Below are 27,166 nucleotides of genomic sequence, written 5' to 3'. Positions count from 1 at the left end.
TACAGTTAGCCTGTCACAGATTTGAATGCTATTTAGTTATGTTGGAAATGCTGACTGTTAAAAAATGAACTAGGTACATATTATTCCTACTAAATATGCATGTCCCTCCTTAAGACACCATATCCTCAGAAGTTTATAAATTCAAAGTAAGTAGTCCGTGGCCTATTTTATCTACAAATTTATAGCACTGAAGAACTAGATTTCAGGAGCTAAATAAAAAATAAATAAAAAAAGTTTTAGACTACAGTTAGTAACTACTCCTGTTGAAATGCAGACAACTGTAACTTTGTTTTTACTATGTCTTCATAACTTTGTCAATGTTACTGTACAAAAACACTAAAATTGCTACTGTTTCAGCAGTAAGTAAACTTCATCATTATAAAATATCAGTGGCACCCAATTATCTGTTGTGGTTTTAATACATTAACTTTGAAGATGACAAATAGAAAACATAAAAAATGATCCTTAGGAAGGGAAGGTGAAAAAAGGCAATAACTATCTGTAGTTTTATTCCCAATTCACTTAAATTCACTTAATTCCCAATTCACTTAAATGAGTGTTTAAATCTGACACTGTTTAGGAAAATACTCCTGACACTGTTTAGGAATATGCTCAGCATTAGGTTGTATGAAATTGCATTTCCTGAAATGGGAAAATAAAAATGGGTATTCTGATAAAAATAATAAGGTAGCTGATAGACCCCTACTTATAAAGCAGAGCTGTAACTCCACAGCAGAAATAAATTAGTAATACTTATTTGAACTTGTGGTCTAAGAGCAAAGTCTCACATGATCAGCATCTTATTTTTACCCAATAGAATACCTAATCCTATCTTAGTGCCATGTTTGTTTGGCAGCAAACATTAGCTCCTTCACACAGGTGTAAGTTACCCACATTACTTTAGAGCTGAGGTGAACTTAGGGTAGCACATAAAACAGTTGCAGCCCTTCATCTAATGATATCTGCTTCATATTTGCAATATGCCAATTTTAATAAAAACTTATACTACTCAGGGAAGATGCCAGATTAAAAAAGAAGTTACAACAAATTTTGTTGCATTACTAGACTTCCTCGCTGGATTCTCTAATGCACAGTGCAAGCTACATATGGCATGTTTTGGCAGCCATTCAATTTGATTCACTTGAATTTGTTGTCATGTAAATAATTGTTTTCAAAGAGAGAAAGTCTGTCTAAAGCACTGCATCTAGCTCACACCTACATTTCAAATCACATCTAATGAAATGTTTACTGCTACAGAAATTTAGGAGCATAATAGGAAATTTGTACCTGAACACTTGCATAAGTACAGTTTTGCATAAAACAATCTTACCAGGGCTTGCCAAAGGAGGTCACAATTAAATAATAGAAAGGCACAGCTTCAATACCTTTTGGGAGCTGATGTTATGACAAGATCAGCACAGTTTTCATATTTGGCAGTAACTTGCAAGCCAAGCAATGGGTTCTAACTTCACATATTCTCCTGATTTGTGGTTCTTGGCACAAGATTTTCCTTTTTACCTTTGAAAATGGGAATGATGAGACTTATGCACATACAAAACTGATGATCTGAAGAGATGAAACCACAGAAAGTCCTAGCCAAAAAAAATGTGGATCGCTATACAAGTTTGAAGTACATTAGGTAATACAAATCAGGAATCTGAAAGAAGTTGTCTCAGGCCAGAATAGAGGACATACATTTCACAGCACAAACCTGCACAACATGATGTAAAGGTGTGACCAGGCATCATGCCAACACACCAGAGACTAGCTTTGAAACAGCTAATGAGGCAGCAGTAGTAAATGAAGAAGTGAGGGTGGAATTGCCCTCTGCTAGGAAACGCTGCTTAAGACATTTATTTACACGAAGGTCTAGCCGTGTCATGAAGCACACGCTTAATGCAAAAATGGTTCTATCAAAAACTGAGCTTGCCAACTTAAAGATACTTAAGTGAGCATGTTCAAGAGCTGTGATGGCATCTTTAAATTTCAGTGTAGACACACCATCTGTTTATAACGGTGCACTTCACATTCCTGTAACACTTCAGGAGCAGTCTTATTTTAAGCTATAGCTTACATTTCTGTAAAGAAAAATAGTCACTTTAATTTCTTTCTTTCTTTTTTTTTTGCTATATTGTTTTGCTATTGTACAAGCAAGCCAAGCACAATTTACATTAAGCTTCCCTAATTTCTAGTACTCCTAAGAGGTATAAATTTTAGCCCCAGAGCTATCCAAATCTACTTTAAAATGAATTAACTTGAAATCCATGAAGCGCTTCAATGCTAAGAGCAAATAATTTTAGATACTGCTCTAGAGGTTAAATACATCCTTTTAATCCCAAAGTAATTTTGTTAAAAGCTATCTGAAGACAAAAAGGATTCTTTCCTCCCCAAAATGTAACCAAACGACTTCATCAGCCACCAACATACTTCACATATAGGCAAAATCACTCTGGGTGCAGACGTAGAAAATGTTCCATTTTGATTTCCACAGAATGCAGTAACAGTGGGATCAGCACTGCAAGCAGCAGGGTACTGACAGCAACAAGATTAACATGTAACTGTTTGAATGCAGAATGCAACTTAGCTAGCATTATTTTGGAAGGACAGTAGTATCTAATTAAGTCAATCAAAAATCTGCAAATAATGCTACGACATGCAGTATATACAGACATGTACCTGTCTATCTGGGGTACCTCCCTGCACGTTACATATGTATAGGAGAACAAGACACTTAAAATGCTTCTTTGAAATACTCAAAGTCACGATCTAAAAGAAATACCTATATCATCCAAGGTTTCAACATTTCTACTTACCCACAAGGCTTATAACAGTATGAGAGAGATTTAGAAGACCAGAAGCTATCTAGAGAAAAGAGTATTCATCCTGACTAATTCCCACCCTTTCTGTCAAAGTTTCATACCAACTCACATTGGTAACGGCAGACGTCCGAACAGAATGAACAAGCCTTCAGGATAACGATTTATCATGCTACTCCGTAGTGAAGTGTGGTTTTTTTTTTGTTTTTTTTTTGAAAATGATTATCACAGGAAGAATGCAACATTTACCTGCAAGTTGTAATCCTGAAGAATTTTCACTAGAGAGTCTCTCAAATTAGGAATCTCCATGCCTTCCTTAATGCGGTGGATCAAAAGAATGGGATCAACATGTGTTCCAATATTGTTCAACAAACCAGTAATAAAAGCTGTGAAAACCAAGAGACGAGTAAATTAAGATAAAAATCCAGGCAAACACCTGATCACAGGATGTTTCAGTGACAGCCAGAGGCTTTGGCTGTTTCTATGACAGTTCTATACTGAGAGATAGCATTAAGCTTCTTTCATATAGCCTTTACATCTTTCTTGCAGATATATTCACTTGAAAATAGGCCTTTGGGGAAGAGGAAGACACAGAGTTTGGCAATGCACAGAACTCCTAGGCTATCTGGAAAACGGATACCAGAGTATCCAGTGCAAGTCATCAAAAACATGAGTAAATAACACATTTCAATTCAATAAAAAAGACACTTGAGCAAACAGAAACAGAAAATTAACTTCATTATTTGAATATTCCATACTTAATTACAGGGTTAAAAACCATATTTGTAAGTATTTAACCTAACTCCAAGGGACCATGTTTCTCAGCAGTGAGAAGAGTGATGCAAAAGTCTCGCTTTTTGAAGTGCAACTGGCTAAATGAAACACTAGAAGGATGAACCTCAAAGAAGGCTAAGAGGCAACCTTATTGCTCTCTACAACTTCTGAGCAGCAGAAGTGGAGAGGGAGGTGCTGGTCTCTTCTCCCTGGTAACCTATGACAGTATGTGTGGGAATGCCACAAAGCTGTGCCAGGAGAGGCTATTGTTCTAAAGGAGTAAAAGATTTTGTTTGCTGTTGCTTGTCAGAATTAGTGGTCAAGTGATGAAAAGATATCTATTCTGATATTAATTCTACAAGACATGCAATCCTTTGGAAAAAGAGATCCCAACAGAGATTTTACAGTCTTGATTTAAAGCACCAGAAGAGGTTGTAAAACTAACAGGATAGTTAAAACAATTCTCTATTTTCCCAGTCATAAGAACTCTGAATCTCCCTCCTGAACAAAACTGATTAGGAGATTCTGACAGATTCTGATTCTATCTGAACTTTAAAGTTGAGTAGACGTTCATATCATGAAGAGCAAAAATACTCTTGTTATTGCAGATCTTATCTTTGCGCCACAGAAACAAAACAACATGGTTATTTTATTGAGGGGCAGACAGGTGTAGGCTCTTCATTTTCAGAATTTCAAAGGGAAGCAGCTGTAATAAACAGACCACACGACATCCTCATCAAGCCTGCTGACTATGTTTTGAACGTGTCTAAAAATAAAGCTTCATATACTGCCAAATTAAAAGCACCATTCTCTCCTTAACTTGACGTAAGGACATAACTATGCAGAGCTTAGTCAAGTGTTAAATCCCTAAGTACTCATTCTGTAGCATGCCCACATGCTGCCTTACTGGACATTTTTATGCCCAGGACAGCTATGGCATGCTCCACAAACCAAAACACCTTCCTGGCTATCCATAAACACTTTTGCTAACATGCGTGTGGAAAAATCAATCCTTCACCTGCAATACATTTCACAGAAAATACAAAAACAAGGCTGCTAAGAAACTATCCTGCTTACGTGGTTTGTCGATAGAATATAAAATTAGATCTTCCCAAAGTTCTCCATCGTCTTGTTCCTTGGCAAATTCAATAGCTTTATCTACATCTTGCAATTCTTCCATTATCATCTTCAAGGCACTGCGGCTATTGCCCATTCTACCTAGAAGAACAGAATAAGTAAAGAGATTATAAACCCTAAAGTACTGAGCATTGATAAATACTTAAGAAGCTTGTATTGCTCTTTCCATATGAATTTTGTAAGTGTGAAGTTGCCTCAGGCTAATTCAAGACCTAATCTAATCTAATTTGACGAAAGGTATGCAAATCCCAGAGCAGTCAGTACAACCTGAACATGGGCTCAAATACTTTGCTGGGCTGGGACCCAGAGACTTTCTTAAGGATGTGTTGGGTCATATCAGGGGTTCTAAATATCAGCAAGATCTGATATAAGGTCGAGTGTGTGTGTGTATATGTGTGCATGTAAACTTTAACATGAGTTACCCCCTGTTAAGAGCCTCCATGGACACACTTAATTTGCCTTAAGTATAGTGCAGCCTACACCCATGGAAAATGACAGAAAGAGGAAGCAGTAGTATAAACTCTGAACTGCTTTTTAAGTAAATCCCACTCTGTTCTCAAATAGTCCACAACACATTCTTATTTAAACAAACATTGATTATGTCAATAATAAATGTTTTCCATTCTGTTTGTGACTAATACATAAAAATCTTAGAGTCATACAATGTCTCCCATTTAGAGGCGGATACCTTGTCCTGCTGAGGAAGGTAACAATCTAAATTTAAATTTGAACAGTTTAAAATTAACTTTATTTAAAAAAAAAAAAAAGCAACATAAGCAAATCTTCCACCTCAACAAAAGACAATACTAAGCTTCTGTGATGCATACAGAGCAAACCATCTGTTTTATTTCTCCCCTCCCTTCAAACAGATAGGATTACTTTACTCTTGCAGATCATCACAAAAATAAACAATTTCTGCCCCCATAACCTCCTCCCCAAAACACACCAACACAAAACCTCAAAAAAAAAAAACAACAAACCAGAAACACAGTAACACAATACATGAATGTAAGACATCATACAAATAATCCAGTCTTTGTTCTACTTTCTAAAGCATGTTATTTGGTTCTATTGACTATATACCAACAGCTTTGTCTTTGGGAAAGCAAGTTAAATGATCGTAGACAACACCTCACATATTTTCGCAGCTTAAACTTTATAACAAGATTAAACGCGTGTTATATTTTATCACAGCAAAAGTTACTTACTCAGAAGATAGACTGTCTCTTCTACAAAGTTCCTCTGTTGGCAGATCTCTAGAGCCTTGAATTTAAGAGAAGGGAGGAGGGAAAGAGAATACAGGGAACCATGTAACATGATATTTTATTGATCACCAATGCTACAAGAGACTAAAGGATACTTTTCCATGAAGTTGCATTACTCATTTTGACAGGAATAGAGCTCCCTTAATAAGTACTGTCAGGTCCTCTGGCATTAATTAAAAGGAGAAACTCCATGGCATTTTTTGATTTTTCTCTAAGATAAGTCTGGAGACAGGATGGGCATTTGAGTCTGGATTATGTCAATCTCTAGCTTTAAATCTACTGGCAACTTTTTTCTCCTTCCAAAAGTTGGCTAATCCAAAAGCATTAAGGTTATCTACTGTCAAGACTTTTTTCCTGCAGGTGGACTTATGAGGTCTCCAGTGATAGAGATCTACTTGACATTCATTCTTAACACAATGAATGTAGATCTGTACATACCCGCAGGGTAACCAGAATGGCTTGGGGAGGTAGAGAGAGAAACCTCAAAATTTTTTGCGAACAGCCTCAAAGACAACAAAACAAAAAATAATCTAATCCAAGTGTGAAAGCATTTCTTGTAAATTTGGTTTAAAGACGTCAGAGCCAATGCCATGAGCAGTTACAGAACTTGTGCATAGTTGACCAAAACCACAATTACTAAAATTACCAAACTGATTACCAAAGACTTTTTAGTAACTGAAGGGCTGGATATGCTATAAATGATGCCATGTCTGTTTCCAATCTGAAAGCAGAAAGCAAACTCAAGATTGATGGCATTGCTACAAAAACAAACGTTCACCAATAAAGACAGTTATACTTGGAAATAAAAAAATGTAAGTTGATAAGATACAGCTACAGCTGAAGATATAGGTAGGAATTAACTCTTCCTTCCATTCTCAAATTGTTTCAGATGGGTTACTCTGCAAATTAAAGATACACACAATGATCTTCAGAGCAGGGGTAGTGATTTCTCAACTAGATACTTTGGAGGCTTGTAGCTATCCATAATTACTAATGGATATATTATAAACACAGCTGACAATCTTTTTTCTCTCCACTTAGACATTAGAGTACGAAGTACCAGGTATTCAGTATTTCCAGGAGCTGCACATTTACTGACTGTCATGCTCCCTCTAGAGGAAAATAGGGAACAACCGTACTTCTCTTTCAGTTTGTTTTATAAAACAGTTGCTAAACTAAACTTGAATAACAGTGGCTTACTCTTAAAGAACAGGAATGATTTAGTCTTGCATGGTTTATCATTTATTTATGACAACAGTAAGTGTGAATTTGTCCATTATAGTGTGGGTTTTTTTATTCTTTTTCTTTTTTTTTTTTTTCTTTTTTTCCTTTGTCATTTTTAAACAGCGCTGGAATCTGCTTAACAGGAATTGAAGATACTGATATCTGGGAAATAATTGTTTCCCCTTTTATTTCCTTGGAGCAAAGATTTGTATGTGGCAAAAAGCATTATTATATGACATGTAAGGTAAGAAGTATAATTATAGATTATCAGCAAAAGTAAATTCAGTTAAGATTTGTACTTTGTTGGTATCCTTCCTCTGTTCCTTAGCTTCTTTCTTACTGAAACATATTCACATTTTAACATAAGGTTAAAGTGACTCTTTTTCTAATATTGTTTTCTTTCACTTCTATGATCATTGCATCAACTTTCTAAAGGTTCATGGGTCTCTGATGTGTTCTTTTTCACAGCCCTTGATTTCAGCAAAGCAGTGCCAGCAGTGTGCTAGCATCATTTATGTACTACACTTTTCTGTATCACCCATCATTGAATATAGGTGGTTAGATCTGGAATAACTAAAATTAGTTTGCATCAAAAGAAAAAAAGAAGTGCAGGTAAGTTTTGATACATAAAACCACGATTGTGCAAATTACACAGTAGGCAAAAACTAGAGAGAATCACAGTTAAAAAAGCAGGCATCACTGACAAAAGTCTCTAGCTGGAAACCTCTCAGGCTCATTGTCTAGAAAGATCACTGAGACAACCTAGTTTTATGGATATTTTCAAAGACCAAGGCTGCAAGGATAACACAGTATTTTCCAGTGCTTCCTGTTGCAGAAAAGATGACTGACAGTTTACAAAAAGCAAGCAAAATAAGAGAGGTGCTAAGAATGCTACTGGTTCTGTTTAGAGTGCTAACCATGTAAAATGCAGTATTTGATACTACATTTAAACTATTCCACTGGCGTCATCATTATATTGCACACAGAGAGGTAACATTTCAGAATGGCTGAGCAGAGCAGAGCTTAACAGCAAAACCACAAATAATAAAATAATGACCCAGCTGAAGAGGAAAACTCAAATTTCCATTCCACTCAGCTTAATACAAGAAGGGTAAAAAAAAATCAAAATATGCCCCTCATCAGTTTGTTTATTTTTTGTCTGATGAGGAAGATCAAGGAGGGGAAAACATAAAAAGGTTAAAGAAGGTGGCAACACCATACTTTGTAAAATTCCAAGTCTACTAGCAGAAGTACAAAGTCAAAACACTTTTGGCTCTGTTCCTTTAGTGACTGTTACATCGTGTAAACTACTGGAAAGCAACTTAGGATCTTAGAATACAAAGTTAGAAAAAGTCCAGTTACAGTTATTCATTTTTTAAGATCTGACACTGAGTAGCTTTAGGTTCTTCAAAACAATTGTTGATTTCTTGCAACCACAACCCACTGTCTAATCAGGTCAGCCACTGATGCATGGATATGCTTTAGGTATGCATCAAGAGCAAATCTGGGAATTTTGCATTAAAAATAGCCACAGTTTCTGCCTTCTGAGCTAAGAGAAGGTCTCAGCTATCAGCCAGTTGTGGGTGCATCACTTCTGCAGGTGATGATCACAAACTCAAGGGATTCCTCCTTTTGGCAGCAGAGGGCAGTACCAGACACATTTACAAATTTACCAGACTACAAGTGACAGACATAAAAATCAAAGACTTACTTTTACATCTTGGGGGGCTTACCTTCTCTAGTGGACAGTGTGTGCTGTCTCTGAGAAATGGTAGTAAATTTGGACGATCATATTCAGCATAAAGGCTGATCTGTTTCTCATGATATCGTTGTCCTTTATGGTGATCTCTTTTGAAAAGCTTGTGCAAATACTAGAAATAAAAAGAACTGGAACTAAAAACTCTTTTATAACATTATTTGGACTCTGCTGTATAAAAATCTCCTCTAAATTTCCTCAGGTATATAATAGTACATACTAAAATGCACAGAGATTAAATACCGATTCAGAGGACTAACTTTACATTTTTCTGAAGTACCCTCATCACAGCAATCTCTGTAAACCACCTCTGTTAAAGAGGTTTTCAGCAACACTTGAGTAAATGTCTTTAACTTTCAAGGAAACTACTGGATTTTGAATTTTATGGAAAACTTTGGACAAATACGTCATATGAAACATTTTGGTTATATAGATATGCTTGACCGTTATGGATAAGCAAAGATTATGAAATATTTTAACTGAAGTACTCATACTATAAATAGTGAGGCAAAGCTCCTTCTCTCTTGATGAGCACAAAAAAGTTTTAAGAATAATCTGGAGGGTCCCTTTTACCCAAAGGGAAGCAGGCTCACACTTTGAAACTAATGCACCTCCTCCATAAACTGACAGCCAGTCTTTGTAAAGCACTTGGGCTGCAGGCTGCACACTTCATAAAGCTGTTTGCTATAATCACATCTCTAAAACATAAACCCACGCTCTCCAGCAGATCGATGCACTGAACCCCAACCAGCACACAGCAGCAAGTTAAACTTCCCTCCCTAACAGAGTTCAAGACTGCAGTTATATGTTACACATTCTACCGACAGCGCATTCCAACTGAAGAGGTGCTCTTGGAATAGCAATGTGGAGCTTCCCATGATACCGTAATTCTGCACAAACCAGAACAATCCTGAAGTGTATGGAATCTACTGCTCTAGAAAGACAAGCAGTTTACTGCTTGGAACAGCAAAATTCTCTTCAGAGTTGCAACCACCATCCAACCCCATTTTAGTGTAGGGAAAGAGGAAGGATGCAAACAAGAAGTAATTAACCAGAGAAGACAAGCATCTACAATGTGAATAAGGAATACCTCAGAAGATGTTAAGTAGTAAGCAGTATGTTATCAAGTTCTCACAAATTAATCATTTTAAGATTATTTTACTACTGGCAAAATGCTATTGCCATGGTAAAAAGTGGATTAGCAGAAGCAGTCACTTTGGTTCTGATCATATATGCAATTTCAGTGTCAGGAGCACATTGACAGTATATCTATAAAAGATATATCCTGCAAAGATCATGTTCAGCTCAAAGTGAAACTAGAAGAATATAGAAAAGCTGTAGTTCAGGTACCACATGCTGTAGTTCAGGTCTGTTTTCTAACTCTTCAACAACTCTGTCAATCTGAAAAAAAAAAAAAAAACAAATGAAAACTAAGAGATCAGCAAACTTGTGAAGAACATTGCATTTACCGGACTGAAAGCAGGACGGAAAAGGCAAGCAAGCACTGGGATCACCATGCCATAAACTTGTTATACTCACAGAAATTTTATCTTCATTGTCCAAAAGCATGTCTACTGCTTTCTAAAGTAAAGAAAGAAAACCCAGTTACGGAATAAGTTTGCACAATTTCTCACTTTTGATACAGTATTATGCTTGTTCACTGCTTGGTATCCAATGGACACTGCAGACCTACTCTTTTCAACAGCATTAATTCAGAGAGTAGTTTGCATAACATCAGCATTCTCTAACAGCAGAGCATTACAGGTAAACACATCACGTATTCTTCCAGAACATCTCTCCTAAGTTTCCACACCATCACCAATCACTTCTATACACTTACATTGCAGGTAAAATATGCCCATTGAATCGTGGGTCACAGAAACCTACTGGCAAATGTTGTACAAATACTATTTACCCCATTGCAAAAGGCAATTTTAGGGTGATGACCATATAGGAAACACACAGCCTAACTTGCCTCACAACTAGATTCCTCCAGCCTACCTGCACACTGATACAGGAACACAAACAGACACGATCATGCAAAGCAGAGTGGCCACCAGAGTTCCTTTTCTGCTTCCTTTTAAAAGCAAAATTTGCTTCACATTAAAATGAAAAAAATCACAGATGCCTGTGATATAACTTTTTTTTTTTTTAATTTATTAAAAAAAAAGAACTATACAGTATTTGTCATATGTAGTTTACAAGGGGCATACCAAAGACGATCATCTTTGGTATAGTCCCAGTGCTGAAACAAGAGCTGCACAGAAACAGCAGTCTACTGGGTTTTCTCCCAAGGACCACACGCAGATTGTTTCCCCAAGGACCATATAGGTTCTTTCCCCAAAGCTCACACTAAAGCTCATTTGCTGAGGTTTTAGCCAACTGGGAAGAAAGAAGGTTAAATTCAATACAATATGCATACTTCTTGATTTGGGGGATTTAACTCAATAATCTTGCAACGTTTCAGAAGTAGATTAATCAATTGCAATGAAAGAAAATTGGAAAGTACATTTAAAGTCTGCCTCACAATAAATTAACTGTTTACTTTCTGTAGCTCATTAATAATATTATTTGATTAGAAATGCAGGAGTATCATCATGAAAGTCTACCTGAGAATCACAACACCTATCTCAGATACAGCACTCTTCTCACTGTGAATGATAATTTGTATGGAAATACAAAGGAAAATTTCATCCTTGGGTCAATTACTTGCAGTCTAGGCAAACATCTCCTTATCTCAGAAAGTATCCAAACACAGCAAACACACTCCCTGCCTCAGCAGTATCTTTAGCTCATTTATTTTTCTTCTGTTAAAATACCTCTAGCTGAAAGTGAATATAAAATCATTAAAATCACCGTACCTCTGAATCAAAATCCATGAGCAGAACGATTTTATCTTTGATGGAACTGAAAAGATTGTGCTTGTGGATCAACTGGAAGACATCTTTGTGCCTCAGAGTTAGGTAAATTTCTAGGGCTCTGCCATAGCGCTGGTCATAAGTATACCTGATAAAAACCAATGTTACAATTTACTTGATCTAACTGTAGGAAAATTACCTGAGGGGAAATAATAAATATACCTTAGGACGTAAAACTTATTAGGATGCTACTTGATTTGATGAATGTTTGAATAGTTGCCATGATTCACTTTTGTTGATGGGGAACTAACACTGGGCAATATTATTTTCAATTCTGTTTACAGAACAGAGCACAAATATGTAGCTGTTATGTGGTTCTCTGAGTTTTCACTATCCTCTGTTTTCAAACCACAGGGGAAGCTACACAAAACATTAGCTTTTCTATTTTTGGAAGCTAACTGGAAGTCACTTCAGAGCTAAGAAAACATTATTCTCTTAAAACTTTGGGATGGGCTTTAACAGAGGAACAGACAGTAGCTTTGCTTTCTTCAAAGAGGCAGTATGGAAAGAACTTAATATGAGAATCAGGCCGAGAAAACTGAAGAACTTATCCCTGGAAGAAGTAGCCTAAAACCAGACCAGTTTTAACACATTTTCCAGTCACATATTTCCAGCCATGCAGTAAACTTAATATACTACTTTTGAAAAAGAGGGAAAAAAACAACTGTTTATTTTCCTGTGGATAATTCTGAAACACACACCTCACAAAAGAGGCTTCCTCTGACAGCACAATGAGGAATGCTAGCTATTTGTTTTGGAAAGAGAAGTAGCAAAACTGATCTCCTACGCAACTCTTTGCCTTCTGCAGAAAAACTGCAGAAAAGCAAGTATTTCTGTTAAGAGAGTTAGGTTATTTATAACCTACAGTATACTATCTCAAGCTTACTTTTTGTAATAGGAGTTTGAAATTGTACTCACAGTTCTGCAAGTGTTCTTAGCAAAGTCCTGTTCTGTGGATCTTTCTTCAGGTGATCTACTACAGCTTGAACTATGATTGTGTTGTTGTAGAGATCTCCAGGCCACTCTTTTATCAGTGTTGCAAACCCCTAAAAGTATAAGAGATTGTAACAGAAACAGAAAGAACTGCCTAAGGAACATTTCAAAACATCAAAGCCTCTGACATGATACCTGCTGTGCTTCACCTCTAAGCAACTTTTACGTGCCCAGAGACCTGCACAGTGTAGAGCACAGATTTTCCTTCTTAGGGCAATGTTATCAAGATTCATGAAGCTGGGTCTCTTTCAGGTGCTATACGCTTTGTGCGGCACCTGAACCACTTGTGCTATATTAAATAAACTAAAAATAAAAGTATTCATAATAAGTAAACAATCTCACAAAATTTGTGTGCTCTGAAGAACATTCTACTTATTTTTCTGAAAACAAACAAAATCTGTCTTTTTATTTTTTCTCTATCATGAAGTTGTCCACTGGCAACCTGTTTGAACACAATGGAGAATTTGTAATCGGAATTCTATGTTGCTGAGAGTATTTGGCTGGCAATAGCTACTACATGTGGACATGTCAGGCTGCAGTACCTCATAGTCACTCTCCAAAAACTCATGCAGGACCATCTCATAGATAAGAGGTTTCAAAACTGGATCCCGTCTGGGCAAGTAACGACTAATTGCCTATAGGAACAAAGAGAACAAAGAGAACAAAAAGTAAGAAGGAACATGATAAGTAACGTCCCAGTACTTCAATTATATGAAAAAGAATTATTGTGAAACAAACAACAAAACCATGCACAAAACACGCCTCTTGATAAACACTGGAAGCATTGTATAATCATATTTGTAAGCAACATCGTAATAGTACTCGCTTTAAGATGGCACACATCAGAATCTTATTACTTACCTGAAGGAATTTTCATTAGAAAGACAGCTGTAAGATACTAGTTGGTGGAATGGGCTAATCAGCTACTGGACTTACCGAGGTGTGAACATTTACTGACAGTCATTAGAAAATAAAACACATACAAGACCCCTCAGAAGATAAAAGTTATCAAAATCCATTTTGTCCAGCCTTGCTATTATATATGGTAAAAAGGTACGAGCAGTCATTAGCTGAAAAACTTTTACTGAAACGGCTGCTCCACAATGACAGGAGCAACGTCTGCCTGGCTGAGGTCCAGGGCGGGAGCTCGGCATCGGTCTGGGAGCCAGGGATGTCCTTGATGTGCAGCTGGACACCTGAGCACCAGAGACATCCTGAAGAGACCATCAATAAGGAAACAACAAGAATCTGGGGAACAACTTATCACCTGGGAAGGTGAAAAAGAGCCTGGACATATGGAAATTGGCCCAAGAAAGTGGCAATGTGCATGAGAAATCAAGAGTTGTTTAAAAAGTACGAGGAACATGGTCAGCTATTGGCTGTCCCAGGAGGATGGTAGAAATGAACCGCATCTCTTGGTTACCTGACGTGGTGGTGTCCTATGCTTTCTTAGGTGTAACAGTTATAAATGGTATAAAACAGGTCTGATTTTTACCCAAAATAGAGTTCCTTTCGTCTGAGAAGCTTCTTGTGCTGCTCCATGGAGAGGAGCCCATCCTTGAGCAGTCTGCTCCTGAAGGACTGCACCCTGTGGTACAGCTCCCGAGCTGGCAGCTCTCAGGAGGCCAGCAGGCATTTTCTTCTGCCCCTGGTTCAGGAGACTTTTTCTGTCAGCCTTTTTCCCGTTAGGGCATGGTCACCTTTATGGCTGCTCCCCACACCCAGTGACACAACACCATGATAATTTCCCATCCCCCAAATGACTTCCATCTCGGTTGCTTTTTAGGATTTATTTATTTTTTTCTTAAATAACGGGCCCAGCCTGGCGGCCTGGGTGGTTGCCAGCCCCCGGCTCCTCCTGCTGGGCCCTGCGCAGCCAAGATGGATCCTCGGGGTTGATGTCCTGCGGGGACTGGGTCCGTCTGCGCCCGTCCTGCTCCCAGTGCCAGGAGAAGCTACGGACGAGCAGCCGTGGCGTGGAGGGGCTGCGGTCCCTGCACCTGGGCGAGACGCTGCGGGACCAGTAACTGGAGGGGCTCCACCGCCACTGCTGCTGCCCCGGCCCCACATTGCGCTGGAACCTTCCCCGGGGCCAGCAGGCCAAGGCATCCCGCACGGGGCGCGGCACTAGCCTCATGATCGCAACGATGGGCCGGCGGCAGAGCGGGCAGGTGGCTCTGTGGGCGGCCCAGGGCTGGATGCAGTCCCTGCAGAAGGAGTGCCCGCAGGGGTCCAGCCGTGCTGCGTCGGACAGCGGACCCAGGCAGATGGTGCAGCTCTCTTCTCTTGGGGCCTCTGCTGGCAGCTCCTGGTGTGGCTGGCTCATGGTGTCCGCGGCTGCTCTGGCGTGGAGACGCTTGTCCTCCCCGGGATGCTGCTCTGACTTGACGTCAGAGCGGGTATCAAGCGCCTCTGGTCCTCAGCACCTCCCTCGCCGGTTGCTGGCAGAATCTCAAAGACTTGCAGCCCACCAGCAGCCCCTCAACGCCTTGCACTCCACCAGAAGGACCTTGATGCCTTGCCTGCAACCAGAGGGATCTCAGCATCTCACATGACCCCAGAAGGACGTCAACGTCTCGTGTTCCAGCAAAAGGACGTCAACGTCTTGAGTTCCAGCAAAAGGACCCATGTGCCTCACCTGCCACACAGAAGGACCTCGACGTCTCTTGTGCCACAAGAAGAACTTTGACGTCTCGTCTCATGTTCCACCAGTAACACCTTCACCTCTCATGTTCCAGCAGTGGGACCTCAACCTCTTGAGTGCCACCAACCGGACTGAACACAGGCTGGACGCTCAGGGCACTTATGGCCAGCTGCCTTTTGTGAGGCCAGAGGGTGACACTGACTCTGGGGTGACATCACTTGGTGTGCTCCTGATGGCAGCACTAATGGAGGTAACGTGACTGTTGTGAGAAAATGCTGATATGAAATGGCTGCTCCACAATGACAGGAGCAACGTCTGCCAGGCTGGGGTCCAGGGCAGGAGCTCTGTCTTGGTCTGGAAACTGTGCCTGGGAGCCAGGGACATCCTTGATGTGCAGCTGGACACCTGAGCACTGGAGATGTCCTGAAGAGACCATTGAGGAGGACACAACAAGAATTGGGGGACCAACATATCACCTGGGAAGGTGAAAAAGAGCCTGGGCACAAGGAAATTGGCCCAAGAAAGTGTCAACATGCTTGAGAACTCAAGAGTTGTTTAAACAATATGAGGAACTTCGTCAACTATTGGCTATCCAAGGAGGATGGGAGAAATGAATAGCATCTCTTGGTTTGCTGATTGTGGTGGTGTCATCATAGAATCATCAACGAACCACAGAATCACAGAATGGTTGAGGTTGGAAGGGACCTCTGAAGATCATCTATTCCAACGCCCCTACCAAGCAGGATCACCTGCACATTGTGCAGGATGGCATCCAGGCGAGTTTTGAGTATCTCCACAGAAGGAGACTCCACAACCTCTCTCGGCAGCCTATGCCAGTGCTCTGTCACCCTCACAGTAAAGAAGTGCCCTCTCATATTCAGCCAGTACCTCCTGTGCTTCCGTTTGTGCCCACTGCCTCTCGCCCTATCACTAGGCACAACTGAAAAGAGACCGGCTCCGTCCTCTTGACACCCTCCCCTCAGATATTTATATACATTTGTGGGACAAGACACTGGACAGCAGCCCCGCAGAGAGGGATCTGTTTTTTTTTGTTGATAGCAAGCTAAATATGAGCCAGCAGCGTGCCCTGGCAGCCAGGAGAGCCAACCGTATCCTGGGGTGCATCAAGCACAGCATTGCTAGTCGGTTGAGGGAAGGGACTGTCCCACTCTACTCTGCAGTGGTGCGGCCTCACCTCGAGCACTGTGTGCAGTTCTGGGCACCACAGTACAAAAAGGATGTGGAACTATTGGAGAGAGTCCAGAGGAGGGCTATGAAGACGGTAAACCGCCTGGAAGGGGAAGATGTATGAGGAGCGGCTGAGGTTACTTAGCCTGTTCAGCCTGGAAAAGAGGAGGCTGAGGGGAGACCTCATCGTGGTCTACAGCTTTCTCGTGGTGGGGAGTGGAGGGGCAGGCGCCGATCTGTTCTCTTTAGTGACCAGTGATAAGACCCGCGGGAACAGTGTCAAGCTGCGACAGGGGAGGTTCAGGCTGGATATCAGGAAGAGGTTCTTCACCGAGAGGGTGGTCTCGCAATAGAACAGGTGACGTAGTCATGGCACCAAGCCTGTCAGAATTTAAGCCGCGTTTGGACTATGCTCTCAGTCACATGGTCTCAGTTTTTGGGTAGACCTGTGTGGTGCCAGGAGTTGGACTCAAAGACCCTTGTGGGTCCCTTCCAACTCGGGATATTGTATTGTATTTTAATTTGTGACTTACTGTGAGGCCACTACATTTTTGAAGAGTTCTGTTTCACCAGGTATTTTTACAGGCCCAAATTAATTTGAGAATATACCTCTCCAAGGGAACGTTGAACGAGTGTGATCCATTGCTCTATAGGAGGTGTTAAGAAACTGCATGCTGGCAGTCAGGAAACAAGAACCTGCTATAATTATTCAGCTCATGCCATTGAATTTCAGCACAGCATCTTATTAGCACTATTATTCCATGGACGAAGAGGCCAAGGCTATTACAGCTTGCCAAAATAATCCCTACCACTACCAGCCATGCTGGTACTCCTGGGTTTGTAGCTGAAGGCCCAGCACTGATGAAATTCCTCCAAACACTCAGTGATGTTGCCTGTTGCCCACTAACAGTACATGTTACAGTAGCATTTTGTTATTGAGGTCACTTGAACAAAGCTGGAAAAATAACAGCTCACTACACAACACAGGTTGTTGTTTTTTTCCTTCCAATTTTACAAACAGCAATGACTATTCACAATAAATTCTCCCAGTATTTAACTCAAAACAATTGCTGAAGTTATACATTTCATGATAGTCTTCTATCTGCACGAAAAAAAGGAGGTTAAAATAAAACATTGACAAAAAAAGCACTGTGAATGACTGCAAAAATTAAAAGTTCATTGCTCACAGGACATCTCTCCTCTCCCCAGTTTGAGCTCGGCCAGTCTTCAAAGCGTAGCATGCTGCTAACATCAGCTCTCACCATCTGTCACAGAATTTAACAGCTAACTTGGGGCACGCTCTTGCCAGCTGCCCCAGGGAACCAAATGCCTAAGCCCTAATGCCTAAAGAAGCCTTCTTTCAACAACCACACAGTAAGAAAGCTGGAATATCATCTGGAGACTTGAAGAAGAGGACACTCCTAAACTACTGTTTTCGTATCACTTTTGTCCTCCTGCCACCTCCTAGGCAAGCAGCTTCATCCAACAGGCTTTGCTGCAACTCTCAGCTCCAGTTTGTCAGCACAGCTCTCTGCAGAGCAGGGCAGCTGCCTCATTACATGGGGCCAGGATAATGTGGGAAGGAAATGACTCCTGCCCAAAGTCCCACTGCTACAAAGGAAAATCACAGCCACCTTCTGCATTTGCCAAACTGCCCAGCAAAGACACAAAAGCATCCAAGCTATTTTTGAGCCTAGGCATAAAGCTGAACCAAGACATGCTGCAGGTTACAAACTCTTCCTATTTTATTTTTATACAGTAGTTAAAGAGTGAGGTCAGACAGACAAAAAGCTCCAGAATTGGGATGCCTTTGTATCAATTCCTGAGCCATGTTGGCAAAGTGACTTTAAATGAAAAGAAGATACTATACACAGAAACATTTTCTTTCCTTCTTTCTTCTTCAGACATGCTTTCAGACTTCTGATCAATAAAAGCGGGGTATACACAAGAAACCCCATACAGAAGGTGACAAGAGATAGCCTAAAACATCTCACCAATAAACCCAAAACACAAATACATATTCCTCAGAGGATACCTGTGAGCTGAAACGGGCTGTTTGAATAATGCCGCTCAATGCTAAGACCACCATAGTCAGGTGAAGTTTTTGATGTGTCCTCTAGCCAACATTTTGGTCATTAAAACATTCCTGCTGCTAGCTGATCATCCTGCATCCCTGCTGAAAGCCAGTGCTGCCAAAGCAGAGTCAAAATAACGGAGCATATGCCTCGTGCCACAACCAACAGCACTCACAGAGTTTGGCCTCTTCCTTCAAATCCACCTTCCTCAGTTGTTGGAGCCGAGTCCCTGGATTTTACACTGAAGTGCCTCATGCACAGGCACGTTAACTCCACCAAACCACAGCTACTGGGGGAGGAGTGGGGCAGATCAACTCAAGGCTCTAAAATCTTGAAACTGCTGTAACAAAGTTTGCTAGAGGACGTTAAACTCAAGCCTCAACAGACACCAAGATACCAAAATGCAGCCTTGGTAGCCAAATAGGACCTTTTAGTATAGAACACACACACAAAAAAACCTAAACCCACAAGTTAGTTATTGGCAAATCACATTATACTGGAAATATCAGATTTGAGGCAACAGCTAATAGATGCAGCAAAAATTCTTAAAGAAAATTCCCTTTTTAAAGGCACAAGTAATTCTGAAGAGTGACAGTGTAGCACAGATATTCCAAAGCTAAGTACCCAGCATCCAAAGTTCATGTAATTTCATTTCTTGATGCTAGAAAACACTTTGCATCCAAATCTCAAATACAGTCCCCTCATCAGAGCTAAAAGACATTATAGCACAGTTATACTGTTGTATAATAGCTGCTGGTTGGGTAAATAGGTAAAAATTCCAAATAACATAAAAGAAACTCACAGCATTTCAAGAACTTACAAAAGATAAGCTAAGTCTTATCTAATAGTCTGGTATCTTTAGTAACTTGGGAAAACTTACTTGTCATTGCAATAGTAAAATAAACAAGGCATCTTCTGGAACTGCAGCTTGAAACTGAATAATGTAATGTACTGCATCTTATGTTTTTCTAAGTCCACTTTCAATGGGCTGAAAACAACCAACTGTTTAGAAAGGCAGTAATTTAGCAGAGATGTTTTTGCAGCAAACCTGCAAATATTTTTATATTTTACAGTCTGCTGGATGACTTAAGTGGAGCCAAGAAAAACATCCATTCCAGACGTTTGCATCTAAAAACAAAATAAAACCAAAAGGACGAAGAAGCAGTGTATCAAAATTTCACCTGCACCTGCACTCAGGCCCTTTATTGGATTGAAATAAAGAGACAAACATGAGATTTCATCTTCCAGTGTGGCAAAGAGTGCACCGGACCACTAAGAACTCATATAAAAGGCAAGGCTGTTCTCACACTGGTGTGACTCTAAAACAAAAGCCAGGCATTTCTAAAAACAGTAATGCTGAAACACTTTCACTCTTTGAACAGAATTAAACAGCTCAAAAACAGCTATGGACTGCATGCTGTGAGATCTTTATAATATGTCCTTTTTAGGCTCATTGACTTTGAATAGGAAGACATAAAATTCAGAAATAAACGTACATGCGTTACTGAAGAGAGTGTGCATAATGTTTTCTACTGGTTTGGCAGTGACAGCACTATACAGCCTTATGTCCTGGGCAATTTATTAACTGAGAATCTCACACTAAGCATGTACCATTACGGTAGTTGGTTTCCTAGGAGGGAAAACACAAGACAGAGCAGGCTGCTCCTCTTTTGCCACCATTTCTAGCGCAGAGCATTTATTTTCCCTAAATTACTTTGCCATTTTTTGCAATTAAAGCTGTGTTTCTGTTGCAAGGGACTTGGATTTTCAGGAAAGGTTGGCATCCACAGAGGCTCTTTTCCTTAAGAGTTAGGGCAGGATTTTTCAGGAGATATTAGAAGGAAGTGAAAAGTAAATGAAATGATGTATTTAACAGTAAGCATCTGTGAAAGTAAAGGCCCTGGGGGTGGGTCTTTTACTTGTGGGCTGTCAACAAGCTAAAAATAGGTAGCTGAGTACCTGGATGTGGTCTGCCTCCAACCCTGTTTGGAGGCTTGTTAACATATACATATCAACCTGAATGACAACTGTATGACAAGAGGTCTGGCCCAGGAATTTCAAGGGCAGTGCTGTCTTGCGCTGCCACATTAGAGCCATTACATGTCAAACCTTTAGATACTTGGTCAAAACATAGAGGAAACAGAGCATGCCAATTACTTCCGTTCAGAGATACAAATTAACTTACCTTAAGCTGACCTATTTCTTTAAACTTGTAAACTTCAAATTCCCAGAGTTCTGTGTTTTTGCCAAGAATTTTCTGGCACTTTCTGGAAGGAAGATTAAAGGGGAGAGAATAAAAGTAAATACACAGAATAATACAAATGTGACAGCATTACTGACTGCATGATTCTTTCCTCCTCTCGTCTCCCTTATCAGGACTCTTTCAAAGGTCACTAATTTTGGCAAGCATTGCTTCAAGCAGAGTATGCCAGATAACTCCTCTTGTCAGGGCTTACAATTTCACTGCATTCAGGAGAACCTGACTGCTTACATTAATGCATTATTTTGCATGCATCTGCAAATGCAATTTGCAAATTGTAAATTTGCAAATGCAAATTTGCATTTGCAATGCAATACATTAATGCATTCAGTCTTACTGATTAGGACAGCATTAGCTTAATGAGTGAAAAATTTAAGTTTCAGCTAAATAAAATAAAGTGCTTAAAGATATACATACACATACATATGAAAATACAAATCTCAGGTGATTTCTTATACTTCAGATAACCAAATTTGACATTTTGGTTACGTGCATGGAAACACAAATTATCTTCTGAAGATCTTACATGCATTGACACACTAATAAGATCAACATCCAAAGAAAACATCGGTGTTGAAAATCTACTGTGGTTTTGAAAAAATCATGGCTTATTTTCAAAAGTATGTATGTCCCAATTACAATTAAACTTAAGAAAGATTCCAGTAACTTTTGGGTCACTACAGGCAACAAAATATAGAACACAGCAACACATCTATATGTTTTGATACCTTAGAGACTCCACAACACAAAGAAAATCAACATTTCAAAATACTTCAGAATCAGTAATTGCTTCCACTTTTTCTCACAGACACACTTTAGCCAGCAAAGAAGATCTCATAATATCTTACCGAGCAGCCAGATCATACTCTCCTTTCTCTACTAGGTGATTTATATAGGCTAAGCCAATGTCCTAAAGGGAACAAAAATAAATAGTTAGTTATAAAAGTTTGGAAATCAAGTACTTTACTGCTACAATAACTACCATTTCAGCTTTAGGCCTTGTTGTTAGGTCAAGCACCAGGCCCTAAATGAATACCCCCAGTTCTTTAGATGTAGGGCCCACAGAACAGTCAACACAAAGTTTGCCTAAACCACTCAAGAACTCAAAATTAAGATGTTCTTTCAAATAATTTTCATAATCTCATTGACACTGGGAAGACTGTACCACTTCTGTATGTTAAGGACTGTTCAAAAAACAGCTGATCACTCAGTACTTGCATTATTTATCTCAAAAATAAGAACATCAACAACTGTCTGAGACACCTTCTCTGTGAACACAAAGTTTGCATCCAAGAAAAATGTTGGTTGAGAATGTAAATTACAGAATGGGTTGGGTTGGAAGGGACCTTAAAGATCATCGAGTTCCAACCCCCCTGCCATGGGAAGGGACACCTCCTAGACCAGGTTGCCAAAAGCCCCATCCAGCCTGGCCTTGAACACTTCCAGGGATAGAACAACTACAACTTCTCTGGGCAACCTGTTCCAGTGCCTCACCATCCTCATCGTAAATAATTTCTTCTTAATATCTGATCTAAATCTAGCCTCTTTTAGTTTTAAGCCATTACTTCTTGTCCTGTCACTGAACTCCCTGACAAAGAGTCCCTCCCCATCTTCCCTGTAAGGCCCCCTTTAGCTACTGAAAGGCCACTATATGTTCTCCCTGGAGCCTTCTCTTCCCCAGACTGAACAACCCAACTCCGTCTTCACAGGAGAGGTACTCCAGCTCTCCAATCCTAATGAAGTCTTCCTACTGCTTCATGAAGTAAAGAAATTATATATAATAATCTCACAAAGTTCTCAGTAATAACATACTAAATTCATCTTCTCAAGAGTTTATCACATAGGTCAACTGTAAAGTAACTTGGTAGGCATTTAATACATTAAGTCAAAACAACCATGCCTTATATTGTAAACCCAGTGGTGGTGTCAAGGTCAACATAGACCAGTGTATTCATTGCATAATGGAAGAGTCATATTGCTAAAAATGCATTTTTTCCAGCCACAAAGAGGGCTGTAAAATGAAAGAAAGAAGTCCTTGTTTCCTGAAAAGACAGACATTTGGGAAGGTCTTCTCAGACAGAACACATTTTTTTCTGATCAAAATCAAAGACAGTACGGAGAACAGCAGAATATGAATGGAGATATCCAATAGCTTCAATCAGTCAATCTATTACAAAGCTGGAAAAAAGAAAAAACATAAATATATTCCAGACTTCAGGATTTCATGCCACTATATGAACCATCTCTGTATTTTCAACTTCACCATTCCTGAGAATGAAGATTGCTGGCAGCCTCTCTCTCCTGTGGGCCAGTCTCCCAGCAAGCAGAGAAGACAGTGTAATGAAAGGGCTGCAGTTGTATAAGATCCTTGCACTCTGCTGAGGAGGTACAGAGGGGCATGCTCATTACTGCAAACTAAAAAATGCCCAAGACAACCACCTGACTTGTCAGGTGGTGCAACTGTGGTGTCATTGGTCTGATCGCTGATAGGCACTGAGAACATGATTTGTTTTAAATCCCTGTACCACTAAGACTTCACTTAGGGCTTGATATCAACAATTTTTCCCTTAACTCCTTCTATAGGTTTTGCGTTAGGGGCCAAACACTCAATGACTGTGCTTGTGTATACCCACAATGAATTGAAGCCTAGTGGAATAAATTTTTGCAAACCAACAGAAAAGCATAAATATATATATATATTCTAATGTGTTGTCAGAATGTCCTCTAAGAATTTTCTACATCTTTTGCAAGGATCATGAAGCAGCTAAATCATGCAAGCTGTGATACGTGATGGCATGCCATTAGGACTTCATTCAACTTTTGTACAGCATCAGAAGAAAAGAATTTTTAAGATGTATTTATATGCAGTGTGCATAGTGTAGAAATAATCTGCCTAAAAATTAAACACCTCTTCAAACACTTTGTACCTAAAAAGAACACTTCCATTAAAGAAACACCAGTATTAACAAAATACCAATGTGTTCATACTGAGGTCAACTTAAAAATAAAATAAGTGAAAATTAGTGATGCTTTTGTGGCTGTTACATTATCTCTCTCACTCTTTTGTCTGTAACAACAATACCCTTTTTTGTGCTCTGAAGGAACTATAAACATGGGAAATAACTATACAGGGGAAAAGAAGCTTAACTATGTAAAATAATGAGAACTGCAAAGCAACATGAGAGAGCTAGATGTGGAACCGCAACTGAATTTCAATAACATTTAAAAGGTCTTCCAACGACACCTTTGAAACTCCTGCCAAAACCCTGTCAAACATACAAGGTAAAAGTTAGAGAAATGTGTCACCCCCCAACCCAATCTCTAATATTGTAATACCGTGTTACTTGAAACAACAGAAAATTTAAAACAAAAGTAAACGCAAAAAAAAACCCCATGAGCAATCAGAGAAGTGCAATTCTCTTCTCTTTAATGTCAATAGCACCTTCATAAAATCCACATCCTTTTGTGTTTCACACACTAACATTCCTGTTCTGCAGCTGAAACCAGGAAATCGAATGCTAGTCAGAGTATGCCTGACAGCTATTGTCTGGTGTGACACAGAACAGGGAATGTATTTGTAGCATCTCACAGTGCTCTAAAAGAAATCAGATATTTTGTTTGGAATAGAAGTTTTGAGACTTACCAAAATCTTGTGCTTTTTTATGGTTTTCTGACTGATCTCAGCTGCCATCAAAGCTTCCTATATTCAAAAAGTAGAAAATAGGGATACTAGCCAAATACACAAACTTTCAATACAGAAAGCTCTAGAACTGCATAAATCAACTATTTTTTTCAGAGCAGGGTGTTTGAAGCAGTAGAATTTTTAATGCCATGGTTGAATGAACAGCTTTGAATTCATACTCAAACAAAAGCAGTCAACCAAAGAGAAAACTACTTTTGTTTCCATCTGGGTTCACTCCACATTACTATATTAGGATCAAATCTCAAGATTACAACGAAACAGACAATGCAATCCCATTGGATCATTTTCAAATGAGAACCCTTCACTACCAAAACCTGTGAAAAAAATCATCAGGATGGCATTGGGGGAAGGGTATACTTTTCTCGTTTATACCCCAAAAGCCTTCTCCAATCAGTATGATTTATATTTAAGTGTCATTTGCAGTTCCTCTCCCTCCTTCAAGTGCACAGAAACAAAGCTGGCACTTTTACAAACAAAACGAAACCTTTAACATACATCTTAACACACAAGCTATCTGCTACCTTGAATAGCTTTCACAAAGGCATGCACACAGCTGTCACTTGCAAATTACTGGAGTCTTCAGGGACCAAATGCTGTGATTTACATAAACAGCATAACTGTGTTCATCATGTGAGTTTGCTATTCAGATGCAAAAGCATCCACAAGGATTTAAACAAATCTGCATGAGGAATACGACTGCATTAACGAAAGAAGCAAGTGCTGAACAGCAATTTTTTCTTATAATGGGCATCCAACAAGTAACACGTAAATAAGCATCTGAAAGTTACTTCATGCACAGTAACAAGTGTTCTAAATCACTGACTGCAGGACAGCAGAATCCAGAACACTGGGTGCACGTTGAGATAGTCTGTAAGAATTTAGTATTGTTTTAGGTGTTAAGATACACATGCTTAAAAATGTTAATATTTAGAAAACTAACTACTGAGCTGCTTTTTCAAAGGGAGCTGTATATCCTTGTTTTTCAGTATTAGCTCTTTTTTTTTTTTGTGAGCAATACTGCTTTCAGCACCTACACTTGGAGCCCATATTATTTTACTTTTAAAAACTTCAATGTTGAAGGTAAGTAACATGGAACAACACACAATGCCCTAACACCATTTTTGTTCTATAGTGAAAGCAATATAGAATGGGAAAATCTAATATCCCTCACTAAGTCCATTTCCCTTCCCTCTTTTAGTCAGGAGATATCTAGAAAAACACCCACACAGCTCAGTAGTCAACTGTTCTGCTGCTTTAAAGCCAAAAACCAGCTTTAATAATTTTTAGTAACAGCTAATGCATTTCATATCTGATGCTGAGGGCAGCATTCACAGCATTTAATTCATCTACGTCATTTGGGTTCAATTCTGACGAGTTGTTGTTCCAGTAAGAAATCTAACTCTCCACAGAGGTGATACAAAGATGTATGGTCAACACCTGCCCTCACAATCATTTAGATAATGACTGAAGGAACAGAAAATATTTAATCCAAATGATCTAGCTAAGTTCATCACCCCACCACAACTTCAAAAACAGGTAAGTCTGAAGCAAAGACTGTTGTAAAAATTACTTCATATTTCTTCTTTTCCAGAAGCCAGTCAATGTGGTCATCTTGGTCCCGCTCTTTAGCCACAACCACGTCTCTTGGGCTGATGATATAAAAAAGTGATTCACCTTCCGAATACTCTGCAAATACATACACAATTTTATTATTATTATTTTTTCCTTAAGTAAAACTCTGCTTTTTACTACACCCTAGAGGGGAATTTAAGAAGAGGAAGCCAGAAAAGCTACTCCAGCAGAACATGCTTCTTTAGGAAGCTGGATTCTCCAATAAATTAGAACTGGTTTAAATGGCAAAATAGCTTTCAAAAAAAATCACTACAGCTTATTGCAAATTCTGATTCATCCACTACGTGTAAACTTTATGATGGTTTAGAACACATTATTATACTTTTAGAGGACCATTACACCACATAGCCCGCAATAAACTTATCCTCCCCATCAAGGTCAAGGCCATCAAAAGCATAAATGATAGATGCCATAACCCCTGGGGACATAGCACATCATTACAGCAATGCATTTGCAATGCTGTAAGTTAAGGATGTATGTATAATGCATTTGCTTATACCATAAGCCTTTATTTTTGAGTAAGCTCAAAGTAAAAATGTACTTAAAGGTAAAACCAAGCACAGAAGATGGCTGTTCAGAATAATTATTATTTGCAGAGAACCCATGAAGAATCACTATCAATATTTTGTGGGTATGGGAAAGAAACCCATCCCCCAGCCTGTAGCTGTATCTATACACGCATACAAATACAGTCCTGAACCTACAAGCAATCCACAAAATACTGCTTGTTTTAAAGCCATCTAAAAAAATCTAGACTGGTCAGGTTAACTAGAATATTCAT

General features: G+C 39.4%; 1 protein-coding gene across 3 annotated transcripts in view; it reads right to left on the bottom strand.

Moving 5' to 3' along the window:
* Positions 1-27,166, bottom strand: part of VPS41 (VPS41 subunit of HOPS complex) — a 112,959-nt gene that overhangs the window by 7,296 nt on the left and 78,497 nt on the right. For all 3 annotated transcript variants that reach the window (XM_066992210.1, XM_013192047.3, XM_048051633.2), the window contains 13 exons: positions 26,324-26,439; positions 24,694-24,750; positions 21,899-21,960; positions 20,976-21,057; positions 13,426-13,518; positions 12,809-12,936; positions 11,834-11,978; positions 10,512-10,553; positions 10,323-10,373; positions 8,950-9,087; positions 5,936-5,990; positions 4,668-4,808; positions 3,066-3,202 (listed from right to left, as the gene is read on the bottom strand). In XM_066992210.1, coding sequence (XP_066848311.1) covers positions 3,066-3,202; positions 4,668-4,808; positions 5,936-5,990; positions 8,950-9,087; positions 10,323-10,373; positions 10,512-10,553; positions 11,834-11,978; positions 12,809-12,936; positions 13,426-13,518; positions 20,976-21,057; positions 21,899-21,960; positions 24,694-24,750; positions 26,324-26,439 — 1,247 coding nt within the window. The remainder of the gene's footprint in view (positions 1-3,065; positions 3,203-4,667; positions 4,809-5,935; positions 5,991-8,949; positions 9,088-10,322; positions 10,374-10,511; positions 10,554-11,833; positions 11,979-12,808; positions 12,937-13,425; positions 13,519-20,975; positions 21,058-21,898; positions 21,961-24,693; positions 24,751-26,323; positions 26,440-27,166) is intronic.

Source organism: Anser cygnoides, chromosome 2 (genome assembly GCF_040182565.1).
Source record: "Anser cygnoides isolate HZ-2024a breed goose chromosome 2, Taihu_goose_T2T_genome, whole genome shotgun sequence".
NCBI classification, from domain to species: Eukaryota; Metazoa; Chordata; class Aves; order Anseriformes; family Anatidae; genus Anser; species Anser cygnoides.
This window is presented reverse-complemented; position numbering and strand designations above follow the sequence as displayed.